The sequence below is a fragment of the Heliangelus exortis genome, chromosome 1 (genome assembly GCF_036169615.1).
Source record: "Heliangelus exortis chromosome 1, bHelExo1.hap1, whole genome shotgun sequence".
NCBI classification, from domain to species: domain Eukaryota; kingdom Metazoa; phylum Chordata; class Aves; order Apodiformes; family Trochilidae; genus Heliangelus; species Heliangelus exortis.
Window position 1 is genome coordinate 49,556,984 of NC_092422.1, and position 16,288 is coordinate 49,573,271.

Consider the following 16,288-nt stretch of genomic DNA (forward strand, 5'->3'; position numbering starts at 1 on the left):
GTTCATCCCCATCAGGGCTCCAGGTGGAACAGGAATGGAGAAGAGGGGCAAAAGCTGTGAAATGTGGCCTTCATGTTGTTTCCCTTTGCTCCCATGTGCCAGGTGATGAAACCAGTGGCTCGGGCAGTGGAAGTGGCTGCACAGATGACATCTGTCCCACCGAGTTTGATTTTGTCACCACGGAAGCACCCCCGGTCGACTCTGACAGGAGGGAGGTGGAGGCTTCAGCCACGCAGCCTGGAGAGTCACTGCAGACACTGCTCATCGTCTTCATCAGTCTTGTACTGCAGAGACAGTGGAGATAATCCTGGATCTGGTCAGAGAAACTGTGTTTTAGCTACAGAAACAGCCAGCTTGTTTCTTTTTCTTATACTCTTGGACAGTGGACCATGCCACAAACACTTGCAGTTTTCTATGAGAAGAGAGCAGTACTGCAACCTGCTTCCCTTTTTTGTTTTCCCAAAGAGTACCAGGTGCCAGACTGAACTGCTTCCTTTTTTCAGATATCTCTGAAGACAATATCCACTCTTGAGAGAATTCTTTCTCAAACCTTTATTACAGGAGACTTTCTGAGCTTCATTTCCTTTTATGCTGCAAAAGTAAAAAGGATCCTATAGTGTGTGTTTTCCCCTAATGAGAAAAAAGAAGGGGGGAAGAAACCAAGAAAACAGTTGTCTATCTGAATCAGTCCTGAATCAAGGCTGCTGCATTTCAACAGAATATCAACTAAACAAACAAACAAAAAAAAAACCAAAAAAAAAAAAAAAAAAAAAAAAAAAGACAAGAAAGGAAAAACAAAAAAGATTGAGACCGTTCTTCACTGACAGACAGGTTTCCTTTAGGAACTCCTGTAGGATGATTCAGGTCATCAGAACCATCATTGCTCTAGGGAGGAATTCTGGATTTATTTTCCAACACAAAAATGTATCTCAATGGTGAATGTCTTGCACTCCATCTGCCAACCGCATCAGATTGGTACGAAGGTAGAAAAGCTGAAAAAGAAGTTTATCTTTTAGTATGATAGTAGCTCCACTAGCTTCAGAATATCATGTTACAGTTGTTTAGAATTTAAATCTTAATGCCCAGTAAAAAAATTGAGTAGTAGCACGATTTCACCTAGCTTCTTTTACTATTTATCCATGTTATACAACTGGCACAGATTTCCACTTAGCTCACCATCAGCTGTGATGGTAATGCTAAACATCACTCCTGGCAAATCTCCCCTCAAGGGTTTGGACAGAAAATAATCTCTTGTGATATAATCTCTTTCTTTTTGTCACCGTTCTGACATCTATTTGGACTTTCTGCTACTGTGTTCATTATCCTACCAAGATGGCAATTCTCTAATGGACTAACAGTGACCGGATCAATAGTGTGTCCCACATCTAACTACATCTTTCTTATTGGTTAATTTCAATATCACAAGGATTTCTTCTACAAAATTTCAGAACGAACAAATATATAGTACTGACATGGAGATTTCTTTCACTTTTTTAGTCTTAGTATGATCATCTATTTTTATATATATAAATATATATAAATCACAGATTTTAACTTCTTAATTACAAGCTCAGGGTTGACACTTCTTTGTAAGAAAAAAAAATGTTTGGTCAACCAGCTCTTCTTTTTTTGTGCTGCTCTGAAAAGTAACCCTTTAATGACTTGTGAGCACAAAAGTCAAAGAAGAGAATTTTTTACATATCCAATTGTCCATTTCTTAACAGGTTTCCAGGGTGGGGGAGAAAAAGTCTCTCAGATGAGAGCATTTGTGGGGGCATGTGTGTTTGTGTGACAGGCCTAGAGAAGGACACGGATGTTATTTGTGTCAGCAGTTTTACTCTCAGATTTTTAAAGGATACGTTGCTTTAATAATCACTGCCTAAATGACCACAGTCCTGGATAGAGTTTCCCTAATTTGCATCTGGTCATAAGACTCAAGATGGAAGCTATTTAAATCCCAGACAAATGAGTGTTGGCAATTAGACATCAAAACCTTCCCTCTTCCCTCAGCCACAAAGGGCTTCTGACACCATTCTACATGGTATTGAAATGATTGGCCAGAAACTTATTTCCTGATTCTTCTGGTGACTCTGGAAATGGTATAGACAAATTGTGGAAACACTGTAAAGCCAGCCAACCACATTACAACTTAACAGCAGAGCAGGTAGATCATATCCATTGCAATCTCTTTTTCTTGTCAAATTATAATTAGATATCGATTTAGGCATGAAATTGAAGTAGAAAACACACAGCACATTAGGATAAAGTATACTTAAGCACTTTTACCAAAAAGTATTTACAGATTATCTATATAGTATGTCTAATAACAAAAAGTATAACATTTTGAACTACTTGTATTCCATTTTTTTCCCCTTTTGTTTGTTTATTCCAAAATATAATGATCTATCCTTCTGGGCCCAGCCTAGTGTGCGTAAGTCACTGGCTGGTTGTTCAGATTACACACGTCTTACACCAACCATAGCAGAGCTTCCTGCTGCTCTGATGGTTCACTCTAGAGCAGATCTTGTGATTCAGCATTTGATGGCTTCAAGAAGTTAAGCAGTGGAGCTTAAACCTATTCTCACACTTTTTTTGTTGGCCTTGGTACAGCAGGTATCAAGCAGAGGATCTTTTATTTATTTTCCTGAACTTGCATATGTAGCTTCATACAAGGAGATCCCTTTAAAACTCTCCCCTGGTCTATCTCTTTTTGATCATATACACACTCTTTTTATGATCCTTCCCCTTAGCATCCTTTTTTTCAGGGCAAATGGAGTATCATTTTGATTTATCACATTGAGCTTTTATTCAGTGGTAACCAATACTATTTCCATCTGATTATTCTGAGTCTGAAAGGTTACTGACAGGTAATGAAGTCAAAGCCCTCTGGAGCTGGTGGACTCTGAGGGTCTTTGTGTAAGCCTTGGCCCACATTTAGGTGACCTGGTGACTGTTTTCAGCTGATGCTGACAAACTGGCTCTCCAGGGTGCTCTCAGCTATTTTTGGGCTTGAAGGCAATCAGTAAGAGGGATGCCTAAGGAGCAGAGGGTTTGCTGAGGTCTGTTCTCACTCAGGAAGCTTGCAGGAAGGGGCCTCCTCCACTTGGACAGGACCTCAAAAAGTGTCAGAGAGACACCAAACCACACTAATCTTTGTCAAAATGCAACTGTCTTGTGGAGTTCAGCCAGAAAATTCTGTCTTCCATAGTATTTCTCCTCTTATTTTCCTGCTATGCACAGTGAAATCCTGTCAGGAGATGGAGATGACTTTGCGTGAGGTATTAAGCGTATATTTCTTTAACAGTCCCTGTAAGTTGAATTCATCTCTTCATGCATTGCATTTTTCTGAGATTGAGAGCTATTAAATATGCAGAGCAAATTAAATTGAGAATGAAGGAAAGAAAAGAAAGAGCGTTTGTGCTTGGAAATGCAAGAATCTATGTCAGTTCCAATTATTCTATTTGCACATCCTTTACATCCAGTAGCCCTTCTTCCAAAGTAATTTTTTGGTGTGCCACAATTTAAATATTTTTCTTCTGTTAGCAGACAGTAAAATAAGAAATGATAAAGAAGACAATTACCTGTTCAAGAAAGAGGACCTAAGTCCTAAGGAAAGAATCCTGTGGTTGTATAAACCCTTAATGCTCTACAAAACAACAGTTCTTGCCATTTTATGTCCTTATTCAGTGGAAATTCTTAAAAAATTAGATGCAATGAATGACCTAACAAGTGCTGGCTTTGTGTTTCAACACTAACTAAATTGATTTTACGTTGTCCTCGATTTTTTAATGCTCACTGTATTGCAGATCTTTCTACTGATGACTTGGTACACTCTCCTGTAACTAACATACTACCTGAACTCTGGCTAAACTTGGGCATTTCAAAAAAAGACAATCAGAAAGAATCAAAAAGAGAGGGTATAAAGATTTCCTGCTAAAGAGGAAGAGCAGAGGAACCTGGGCCTCAGGGTTCTGGTAAGGGCTGGTCTATCCCAGTTCCCAAAGAGGCACTGCAGAGCTCTGTTGATGGCAAGCTCCCAAAATCTGAGTCTCACTCAGATAAATTATCCCAGTTCTGTGGAATTTTTAGGAAGGACTATTCCCACAGCTGTGTCAACCAGTTTGAGATGCTTCCATGTAAAATGGCAGTGAGATAGAGCTGTTCTTGGGAGGCAGACTCTGCATGCAGTGGTCCAGCAGACAGCAGTTGCCTTCAGCTTACTAACCAAGCCTGAGTCATTACCAAATGTAACTATACCTATTCACTGAGAGTTTTTTATTACTTCAACATGACAAATAAATTACAGCACCCATGCAAGTTGTGTTTTTGTTTTTAATTTACTTCCAAAGATAATCCACTAAACTGAACACAGGATATTTTTTAATTATTCTGATGGGAAAATCAGGTTTCTGCAGATTTCACTATGGAAACAAATGTCTGAGGAAACTCCAGACATTAAGAGGAAATCCACATTTCAAACCTTACTACATTTCCTATATCAACCAATAATTTGTCAAACCTCATGCATGAGAATGAAGAGCTAACAGTAGAAATTTAACAGTCAAAGGCCAAGGCTTAGCTGTGGGGCTGAGAATAAGCTGTCAAAACACACTAGACAAAGCAACACAGACTTCCAAGAAAATCAGTGATGCACTGAACAAGGCAATGTTTCCATTACAGCTACTCACATGGACTGTGAGGATCACAGTAACACATTTAATTATGACTCTTTTTTGATAAAACAAAGATAAAGACCAGAATACCATGGTAACAGGGGACACAAAAGACAAACAATATGATAGTAATGGTTTTCTCAGTGTTAAAAAGCATCGGAGACCTGACAGAGAGCCAAGGACTTTGAAACTGATTTTTAACACAAATTTCTAGCACCAGGTAAAAGAGATGGTCTCAGAATAATTCAGTCAAAGCATTTTCCAACAGCCTATTCAAACCTGCCTACCAATGCAACCACTTGGGAGTAATTTACCAACGTAACATGAAGCGTTCACTTAGAGTATTCACTGCTTTTTCTACTAAACTTACTACATAGTTTACAATTCTGATTCTGCATCTCATGTGTTCATGCAACAAACTTGTGCATCACACCTGTGGGAAATGAAATCCCATTCCTCATGACAAAGAAAATGAGATCTTTGTCATTTATAAGGATTTTTTATTATAATCAAGGAGAAAAAATTAAGTCCTTTTCTCTTGAGGCATATTTGATTTCTTTCTGACTAGCAGTAAAACAGCAACATTGCCCATAAAAGAGGTGATATTAGCATCCTCACCTAAAAATTTCCAAACTTTACTCCAAAACAGTCACAGTCTTTCCACACACTTTCCCCTTAACCAAGGTCTCTGGACTGTCCAGATCTTGAAGAAAGTCACATAGGTTTGTCCATAGCTCTAAGCCTACAGACTTAAACCGTTTCAAGAAAATGGGGCAGAATTTCAATCAGCTCTGATTTCACTTATTTTTTAATTATGAAAGGCTTTTGTCTTATGGTACATCGGAAATAAAAAATTCTTGCTCTTCCTCCTTTATTCTGGAATCAGGAAATCTGTGAAGCTTAATATTTTAAGCAGCAGGCAGTATCCAGGGGTGTAGTTTGTTTATCAAACTAAGAGTAGCTGCATTACCAAAAGGAGTTGTCTTTTTTCTTGAAACAGAATAGGGAAAGGGTATTATCTATTCATCATTAGCAAAAAAGAGGTATAGAATGACATCTATTTACTTTAGATATTGTGGGGTACAATCTGCCAGTGTATCTTAAGACCTTTTAAAGCCAAATTTCATAGAAAGTCAGGTTGGAAGGGACCTCAAGGACCACCTAGTCCAGCCCTTCTAATACTATAGTTTATATGATATGTCTCAGCACCCTGTCGAGATGAGACTTAAAACTTTCCAAAGTGGGGAAATCCACCACTTCCCCTGGGAGACCATTCCTGTGTCTGACTGTCCTCATAGTGGAACATTTTCCTGTTGTGTACAGCAAGGAAACCTACTTCCTCTGAAATAGAAATCAGTAGTATTTTCTTCCTTGAAAAAAAAAAAAATACAAAGTATATGGCTTTCAACTCCAAGCACTGGGGAAATTGGAAAGAAATTTACCTTTTCCAAAACGAGAGGCTAGCCATTAAGACAGTTCTGCTGCTCTCAGCTCCAGGAGCTGCTTTCATACCTCTCCAGGGCACTGCCAAGCTCTCTTGCAGATCACCTGAAGCCAGAAACCTCCTGGGCATGCAAATTGTGCCTCCTGATGGCGGAGTTTGTTTCTCCAAGATGGTTACAGAGATAACTGAGGAATAAGTGAGGGACTTCATAGTGACATCCAGCAGACACATGGTTGTGGGTGATTAACAATTATATCACATGAGAGACAGCTGGTGCTCCTCACTGCTGTCCAGCTCTGCCTTTTGACCTACTCTTCATTAATTTGCTGTGTAATTTAATTAAAACCATACACTTGTGTATGCAGCAAAGGCACAAATATTGTTTCACAAGTCAGTCCTGTTTCTGTAGTGTGCTGTAAGGTTTCTGTCTCCTTTCATGGTTTCCAGGCGCACTGCTCATTTCTGTATCTTTCAGTGTCTGAGGAAAAGCTTACTACCTAAAACAGGCTTCTGTTTATCAGTAGTTTTTTTTCCTAAAAATTATTTATAATGATTTATAAATTATTTAGGCATGAAAGTCCTGCACATCTCTCACATAGATTACCCGATTCCACTACACATATAGTGAGTTTTCTTCTCACGCCTCAAGAGGTCACTCACAGGGGCTTGGGAGGAAGCCCAAATTCCAGTCATTCAGCCAAGGTTTCACTGGGGTCTCTCAAGTTCTACCCAAGCACTGGGTTACAGATGGGCTGTGCTCTTTCTCCTCACTCCTCACCTCAAAGCATAATCCTGGGCCTGAAAAATCTTTCAAAATGAATGTTTCATCAAAGGCAGTGTATTCCAGAGAAAATAATTTTTGGCAAATCCATATTTCCTGCTGATAAACCTTTCTAACTCAAGCTTCATGTCTGGCTCTCCTCCCCCTGTGTGCCACACATCTCCTCTGTCTTTGAGTCACCAGTGTCCTTACGACCATTTTCTTCTCCAGGCTGACCTGACTCTTCCGTCATTTTTAGCTCACTGGATTTTCTGTCTCCCTTTTCCAGAGCTTTTGTAGCACTCAGTGCTTCTCTTTTCAGAAGAGGATGTAGCATCAAAGAGATTTTGTCCACACATTTTGGGGTTTTTATAGGCCTTTATCAGACCCCACATTTAGCTTTTATCTTCTAATTTAAACATGTCTTGCCATGTGTATGTTCTTGATCATCGGACATAAATCTTGATGACTCTTTTCAATCTAGTCTGTTATTAGAGCTTATAGACTACATTTTGCCTCATTCATTCATTTGCTGCAAAATTCTGTTTCTTCCTTGTAACAACAGCATACAGTTTGTGCTTTATTATTACCTGCTGTGCTGATGTGCCAGCAAGGCCAGTATCAAAGAATTAATGGATTGTCTAGAGCAAGATTAACTGAACAGGTAACAACATAAGGAAACCACTCACATCAGTTCTGTAATTGATTTATGTTGAGGTTGGATTTTTTTATTATTTTTATTATTTTATTTACTTTCACACTGGCTGTTATATTCCATTGCCATTACCTAACTACATATTAACTATTTCATTCTTTAGATAACATAGAGGAATTTTAAGTGGTTGGTCAATATTAGTCTGCTTGTAAGAGCTAGAGAATGATGGTCACTCTTAAAAAGCTGCCCAAAAAGAAATTAGAGTTCAGATTTCAGCTCTTTGCATTTCTTTGGACACATATACTGATTCCTCCTAAGTTCCTCTGTTTTGTCAGTGAGCAATATAATTTAATTTCCACTAGCAATTTTATTACATGTCACGAATTCAAAGAAAGGTTGTTGTTTAAGTGGGCCAGATGTCTTGATCTGGGTATCAATTGACATTTATTCTTGCTTGTTAAACTTTTATGACTCCAGACATATGGACATTGCTTGAAAGCATGCAAATTGCTAGCTCTGGTTTTGATGCTGTATTTCTAGATTAGTCTTTTAACACTGCTAAATGTGACTTGATAGGGGTGATATTTGAATGCAAGCTAAGTTTAAAATAAAACTGGTTTTAGACAGAAACAGGGTTGGGTTGAAAAAAAGTTACATTAAACCTGTTTTTCTACAGATCTTAACATTTCAGCCTAAGCTGATGTGACAAAAACCCTAAACATTATGTTTATAAGTCATTTTATAAGAGTTCCAAACATAATGAAAGAAAACTCCCAAGTTCTCCCATCCAAATGCTACTTACAAAGATGAAGTATTTAGCAGCATAGTGTGTGTCTACGTATTTATAGCAGTCTAGCAAGGCAGAGCTTGAACTTTTAAGGAAAAGATTCTTTAGAGCTTTGTAACTTCAGAGAAGTTATGTACCATGGACAGAGATAGAAAAAATATGTATAATTGTTTTGATACCTTTAGGAAACAGGTTTCAGAGAGCCCAGTATTTTTTGTGTAAAATGCCTTAAATCACTTTCTGTAGGGCTAATGCAATTGAATTTGTGTCTGTATATAGCCTTTTATAATAATAACTTCGGATGCAACACTAGGCTTTTCTTTCTGCTACAGTCATATACAGCCTTATGAATGCTAACTAGAGTAGATAGACTGTGAAAGCTCTGCTGTATTACCTGTAAATGCACTTTCAGTCCACTCGTAGACTTAGAGCTTGGAAACAAGAAGAGGTGACAGTGCCAAGAAGAGCACTGAGACCTTCCTGATGGCAAATCCCTACATTCTCTCGGTCTTTCCCACCAACTCCTTTTCCTCTCACCACAGCTGTCTTCATGCAAACTGGCTGTGTCTTAGGGCCTCGGGTCATCCCACCTAGCACTAGGTGCTTCAAGAAGCACATTGCTCAGCAGGGTTGTCTTCCTCAGTTTCTGCAGTTATCAAAAAGAGACAGGCACCTCCTTATCTGGGAAGGAGTTCACCTCTCTTCCTTACATCCCAGGCAGCCTGAGATGATCATTTAGGCACTTCACTTAAATGCTTGGAAGTAGATGCCACTGGTGAGACTGAGGGGGTTTCAGGCTTCACCCAGACTCTCTCCTCTCCTTTTTTTTTTTTGTTGGCACAAGGGTGCCTCTTCTTCGTGCCAGTGCTGGAGTTAGGAGCCTGGAAAAGGGACCCATTTTGGGGAAGTCATAGTACAGTGACTTCATTTCTGGACTAAACCAATCCTGGTGTTACTAGATGGACACCCATTGTGCATTTGTTCTGCCCAGTGGTGTTATGTTTATATTCTTCCTCACTGGACATTTGAACCTAGCTATGAACATGCAGTGTGACTGCCTTCCATGCACAAGCAATGCTCAACAGGTCTCCCCTGTCCTTCCAAGGCTGGTGAAACCAGTGTGTAGGGCTCAGGCCAACTCAGAGAGTTAGTGAGGAGAATGGTATACATCAAAGTAAGGCAGAAAGCAGATTAATACAGTCCCTCATGAGTGAGGGCTGAGATAAAGATATCCTTCGGGTTTAATTATTAATGCACTCAGTTTTTTGTCAGTCTCAGCTTTTACCACATCAATGAAAGGATAATACACATTTTCCCAGAGGTCAGGAGGGAAAGCAAGGTTAATATCCACAGGATAATGCTCACAAACAGCTAACACACCTCTTGCAAAACAAATTATTGCAATGACAGAAAAGAACTTCCCAAAAGCTGAAAATAATTAAGTGCAGTTTCCTCGATATCCTCTGCCATGTCTTGAGACTCCATAATATGGAAATCCTTTTTCTCTCCCCAGCCTACTTTTTGGGAGCTGGGACTTGAAATGTGTCAAAAACCAAAAGCCTTCATTGTAAAGCACCCAGTTAGTGTCCAGTTTTCTAGGTCTCTCGCTCTTCCACTTGATTTTTCTTTTTGTATATCTGGGAATGGCAGACTCACACAGTATATGTGAGCATGCATCTCTTTCCCTGTATACACATTTATTTACACATATACACCCATATTTATAAATACAAACTCAAGACAGTAAATTTCAAGAACATATGCTACAGAAGAGTATCAGAAGGAGTCCATTTGCCACAACACTTGACACAGACATAACAAGGAGAGACCCAGGCAGGGACTTGTGCTTTAGAGCTGATTATAACTTGTGTCTCTCTAAGTGTTGTACCAAGTTTCTGAAATAATGGTGGAAAAGGGTGAATCTGCAGATACTCTTTAGCAACATCTGCTGGTACTAGAAAGTGGGGGGGGGAGAAAAAAAAAAGACATCTAGATATAAGCAACAGCCTAGATGTTATCTCCTTCATGGTATTTGGGGGCTTTACTATTACGAATTTCAGTATTTCTTGTCTTGTCTTCAGTATTTCTTTTGAACACAAAAAGACTTGTAAAAGCTCAGTAAGCTTTTCAGAACACCTGCCTCCTGCCTTTCAGGCTACAGTAATTGTTGAATTATGACTTTTTTATATTTATGAAGTGATATTCTTCAAAAATGAATTGGGTAACATGATCAAAACATAGGATGATCAAAACTGTCATCCTATTTGGTGGATTTTTTTAATGGTGAAATTCACAATCCAGAGAAAGTGATCCTTACTTCTAACAGCATCATCTGACACCCAACCTCCCCCTTAACTGAGTTACAGATTTAAAATCACACTGCCACTGTCTATCACCCAAGAATGACACGACACGGCGATCCCCGATGGATAACCCCCACAGCCACTGGATCTTTTTCATCACATCTTTCCCTTCCACATACACTTTCCTCCAGAAACTTTTGATTAGTAGAAATGCATTCAGATTTCCCTGCGGAGAGAAAGAAGGGAAATGTTTGACATTTTCAAGACAATCTCAGATGTTACTATTCAGCCCATTGCTTTCCCATTCCCCCTTGAGTCTTTACTAAGTCCAGTGCAAAGAAGTGTGGTTTTCACAAAGTGGTGATCAGTAATGTAAATACCATTTCTTCCCCCGAGACTTATAATGAATTCTGTGTTTCTCAAGCTTGTTTATTTCATAATTTGTCATGTCGAGGATGTTAAAGATGATAATTTGGAAATCACAGAACAGTTAAACCATAAACTCCTGTGTTCCTGTCCATTAGTAAGAGAAGTTTGACAGCAGGGATAATTTGCTGGAAGGGTTGTATTAACAGTCATTTACATATATATATATATATATATATATATTTGTAGCACTGTGCCTGCTTCTTTCATCTACCTTAAAATTACTACCAGATAATGAATGACCTCCTATTAAACTCATTTTTTGTGAGGCATCTTCCTGAAATATAGGCATTAGAAGACCCTGCTGCTCAGCCAAGGCAATTTAGCCTGATGCAATATTATGTTACTAGACAAAGGCATTTGAAAAAGGCCATACATTTTCTTTTCTAAATCAATACTTTCTTTTGCTGTCTAGTGAAAAATCCTCTTTTAGTGCTTACAACACAGTTGAAAGCTAGGATAGGCTCGTAATATTCAGTAACAGACTGAGACAATAACTAGCATTTTTAAAGATTAATTTTATTTGCCCTGCCTTTTGCCTGCAAATGTTATCAACATAATGCTTTTCAGACAGATTGTACCTTGTTAGTTTCCCTACTTCATAGTATACATATATTAATGAATACGTATTTTCCTTGATGACAGTGTAAAGCAAGTTATTTCTATCATAGTGTTATTCTACTGTTTATTCATGTGCATATTTTAAATTTGCAATGGCTTGTTGGAAAGTCTAATTGATTGTCACTGATTACTAGCCAAAATTTTGCTTTCGTTAAGACACCATTACATAAAATTAAGATCATTGCATGAAAGTTTAATTCTGATTGTTAGATCTTAAGGATATTCTTTTCAAAATCCCAGAAAACTCCTTACCGGTGAAATTCCAAAAAAGCACTGTGTTAAAAATGTTAGAAAACACAGTTTTTCCAATTGCATTTCTAATGAGAAATAAGGATAATTTCCTCTTTAAACAAAAAGATGCATTGACCTTTATATTCATCTCGAAGTAATTGTACTGGTAAAGCAGTAGAATATAGAATCCATTAACCAACTCTCCATGCAGAGAGAGCAGCATCTCAGTTAAAAAATATCAGATTGCTTGTCAGGAAAGTCTTACTGATGCAATACACAAGGTCATATGCAGACCTTCTACTGTAGGTAACCAGTTGCAGCAACTACCATGGCATGTGGCATCAAGAATGCAATGAGGGAGTCACATCATGAGACCTTGACTGTCTATACTATCAACAGAAAGAAGTAGGGAAACATATTCCAGCTACCTGCTGGAGGTGCTTATATTCTGTGTGGCTCCAACTTCTCTCTGTTGACAGTACAGAGGATCCATGGTCTGGCATCGTGGTATAATAAGCCCTCTGATAGAAATCATTGCAGACATGCACAGTGCCACAGCTGGTGGCTTGCACACAGCCCATTAAACCAACTCTTAAAGACAGGTAATCAGAATTTCCTTCACCATTTTTTGGTGAAGTAACTATTCCCAAGGTGTATGGATAAGGACTCCCCAGTCTTAACTTCTTTTAATACAAAATTTAAAAGTGTTACAGCAACCTGGAGAATGTCATTTATGCTGTGTGAGGACTATGCAATGGAGGATCAGAAATGCCTTCCCCAGCCTCTCTGGTCCTCCTTCCAGTGAAGCTAGTGAGAGCTTGCCATCAGCTCCAGTATGAGAAGCATATCTAACAGGCTTGATACTCAACCAGTTAAATCTGCACTTATATCCTCAGTGTCTATCTCTCAAACAACACTTACTTTATTAGTTCATAATTACAGTAGGTGTGGGGCAATCTTTTACACTGTTGCTTACTCTTCAGTACTGTATGTATATATATATATATATCTGACACCTCAGTGAAGACTTTGACATGCCTTATTCATTCTAGTTATTTTTATGGTATCAGTTTTGTTAGATTGCTTTACCATATCAAGAATAAAACTATAACTGCTCTGACTTAAAACTGTCTAATTCATTTTTACCCAAGCTGTGTTGTTAAACAAGTCTAAAACATGCTCATCAGTTCTTCTCATTCTCATCACCCTTCACTCACACCACGAAGGCAATGTATATTGGTGGTCTGGAAACAGGGATTTGATATTCTCTGATGGATTACAATAAATATCTGAAGTAAGTACCTGCATTGTGTCTTGTGGTTTCTTGGCTGCAAAATGGAAAGTGCTCTCTGCAGGCCAGCAATATTAATCCCATGATTGCCAGCTACTGGAGAATCAGGAGGTAAAATGAAAGTTTAAAATAATTTATGTGGAGTTCATTCTACAGAATTCTTTTTCCAGCTATTTTTATGTGCCAGTTATCTTCCCCTAAAATCTGCCAGAGAACTGAAGAACACCGTGGAAGGGACAAAAGTCATAGCATCTAAGGATGAAGCTTCAGGCAGTAGTTCTTTATTTACTCTCTTGCAAAACGTGATAGCTTTCTGCAACTCTATGTAAGATAGTTTAAAAAATGATACTCAATTGTTATTTTGGCTTACTAGTTCTGAGATAATCAGTTTGAGAGCTAGTTTAATGTTGGCATTTTATTGCAACTGCTGAACACCATTTTATTTACATAAAACTGGCCACAATATAGGAGTCTTAAGATGTAAATCAATTTTGTTCTTCCAGAGATGTGAGATCTGTTGAATGAGAAGGGCCTGTTAATTCATTTTGATTTGACTTACTCTTCATTCCTGCAGTGGAGTCCAAGATGTCATAGTTGGTCTTTAAACTGCCAATACAGCCTCCTTTAAAGTCGTCTTTTCATTCTGTTCTAAGCCTGGTTTTGTTCAGCTGCCTACATATTGCTCCCTGGTGTCACTTTAAACAGCTGGTGCTAGCCAAGACATCCACCCAAAATCAGCATACATGGCACAGGACCTGCAGAGGCTGCCAGGTTGGCAGCTGGACATCCAGGCAGGGTTGTCTCAAGAATTTCAGATGAAAATAAAGGCCTATGTTTAGGCAACAATTTCTTAAATTCGGGTGAGCAGGATCCCACCTAAACTTGATACAAACCTAGATTTGGGCAAACTGAATCTAACTACAAGGCAGGGGCTTGTTGTCTGAACAGAGTCATCCTTGCTATTCTGGGTACTGCAGGGTTTGGTTCAGCTGCCCACTGGATCTGTTGCCATCTCCTGCGTCTACATCTTGCAGGCCTATCCATTATGCTTTGGGTTTTCTAAGATGCCTCTAATGGCAGTGGACTCACTCCTTGAGTCACAGCTTGTCTTGCATCCAATATATCCCTGTGTAGCTGGCAGATATGTAGAGCAGCAAAAAAACCCACAACTTTCTGGGGTAGGGGCTGGAGCAATGCACCACTCCAATGGCACAGTATTACCTACCTCTGGTACCAACACTATGTGTCTAAGGTAGATGAAGCATGCTGCCTTCTAGGAGTGTCTGGTGCTAAATTGAGAGAGACAGCTCACTTCATAACAGGATTTGTGAACAAATTGTTTGAGCAGGGTTGGGAATAGACTCATTGGTTCGAGCAGACTGCATTGTTCTAGACCAAAACACTGAATTTTCAAACAGAAAACATTCTTTTGCAGTTTTCAGCCTCTAAAGGATGGTTTCCAGGTTATAATAATTTTGCAGTACTCTTTGTTTTCTTAATGCAAGGCAAATCTTGCTATCCATATTTCATGCTCTAGAAGGAGGAAAAGAAGCAACTGCCTATCATATAAGTGTTTAATGAAAGCATCAATTTAAAATTCTGCTACCTGCCTGAAGAAAGATTACCTGCAGTGGTACACACAGTTTTTCTGTGAATTGAGGAAAATCTGACAATTAAAAACTTTTTTTAACTATTATTCTTTTCTCAGGCACCTACCACAAGGTTCTACTAATTAACAGTACCTTGCTTCAAATCCTGATGGAATAGAATTAAAATGTGAATTGCTGGACATTTGATTCAGTTAAGTGTCCAAAATCTAGCTGCCTGTTTAAACACCACTGAATCCCTTTAGTCTAGAAATATTATGATGAACATTTTCTCTGTCAGATTTCTGATATTTGTTCCATGACCACATGAAACATTTCAAATCTACTATGACTTTTGCTTCATAGGAATGCAAATAAAATTGAAGGAGAATGAAGTGTGAGTAAGTATTAAAAAATGTGAAAACACAACTAGCTAACTGTTGGAAAACAACAGATGCTTTTATTTGAATAGCAAGTTAAGGTTCTAGTCTGTTTTTTTACCTGTTACAGATGATAAATCCCTTCCAAACGTAACCATTCTATGATTCTATGATATTTGCAAACCACTCTCTAGCACTGAAATGATAGTGATATATCAAATTCTATATCAAATTCTTTACTAAATTTAGTTGCACACTCTTGTTTTAATATACCACCATACATAGTATCATATTTGCACTATGAAATGCATATCCTTTCACTTGAATGTTTGGGTAGTAGAGATGGCAAACATTAATAAATCAAAGCAACTGGTATCACTAATCCAGGAAAAACTGTGGGCTAAGAAAATGTTTACTGATACATTGCTAAACTCAGACATACCAGAGAGCCATCAGATACAGATGCCAACTTCAGAGGAAAACATGCAGGTGTCAAATATTTGCAATATGATGTAAATGCAAGGGAAAAGTCCCCTGGAATTTGGACCTGCAAGGAGGAATGATCATTTCTGATGAGAAGAGAGATGATAGCCTGGTTTTGTGCAGCTGCCACGTGATGGATGGTGCTCACTTCTGAGACAGCTTCACCTGACCCACTACACTCAACTCATCACAGGAGGGGGTGCTGGGCACCATCCCACAGGTGGGGGTCTGGGGACAGGGCAACGAGAAAGCATTAAAAATATGAAGAGCTTGGAGAAGGGACTAGCCTACTGCAACAAACCAGCTTTGATGTTTATAATAACTGCAAATAAATTATTTGATGAGATTGTAAGTATGGGAGAAAATGAAAAGGAAACCAGAAGCCCAGGAGCCACAGAATAATATTGCAAGGAAAATTCTGAGCTGAGTGTCAGTAAAAATGTGAAACACAAGTGAAGTGAAACAGATAGAGATGCCAAGTATGGTCTCTGATTTTGGCTTTTGGGATGAAGTTTCTCAAGTTTCTCTTTCTTGCTTTTTTTTTTTTTTTTTTTTTTTTGTTTGGTTAACAAGTTTTTTTCAGTTACATATTGAGTTTTGGCACAGACATTAATTATTACAAATGAATCAATGAAAGTATGTAAATAG

The 16,288-nt window shown here is 38.5% G+C and overlaps 1 protein-coding gene across 1 annotated transcript in view; it reads left to right on the forward strand.

Annotated features, from left to right (window-relative positions):
• The window catches only part of GPC6 (glypican 6), a 760,336-nt gene extending 756,019 nt beyond the window's left edge, over positions 1-4,317 (forward strand). Inside the window, exon 9 of the mRNA XM_071741790.1 lies at positions 103-4,317. Within this exon, the coding sequence (XP_071597891.1) occupies positions 103-305 (203 nt within the window). The 3' untranslated portion in view covers positions 306-4,317. The remainder of the gene's footprint in view (positions 1-102) is intronic.
• The last annotated feature ends 11,971 nt before the right edge of the window (positions 4,318-16,288 follow it).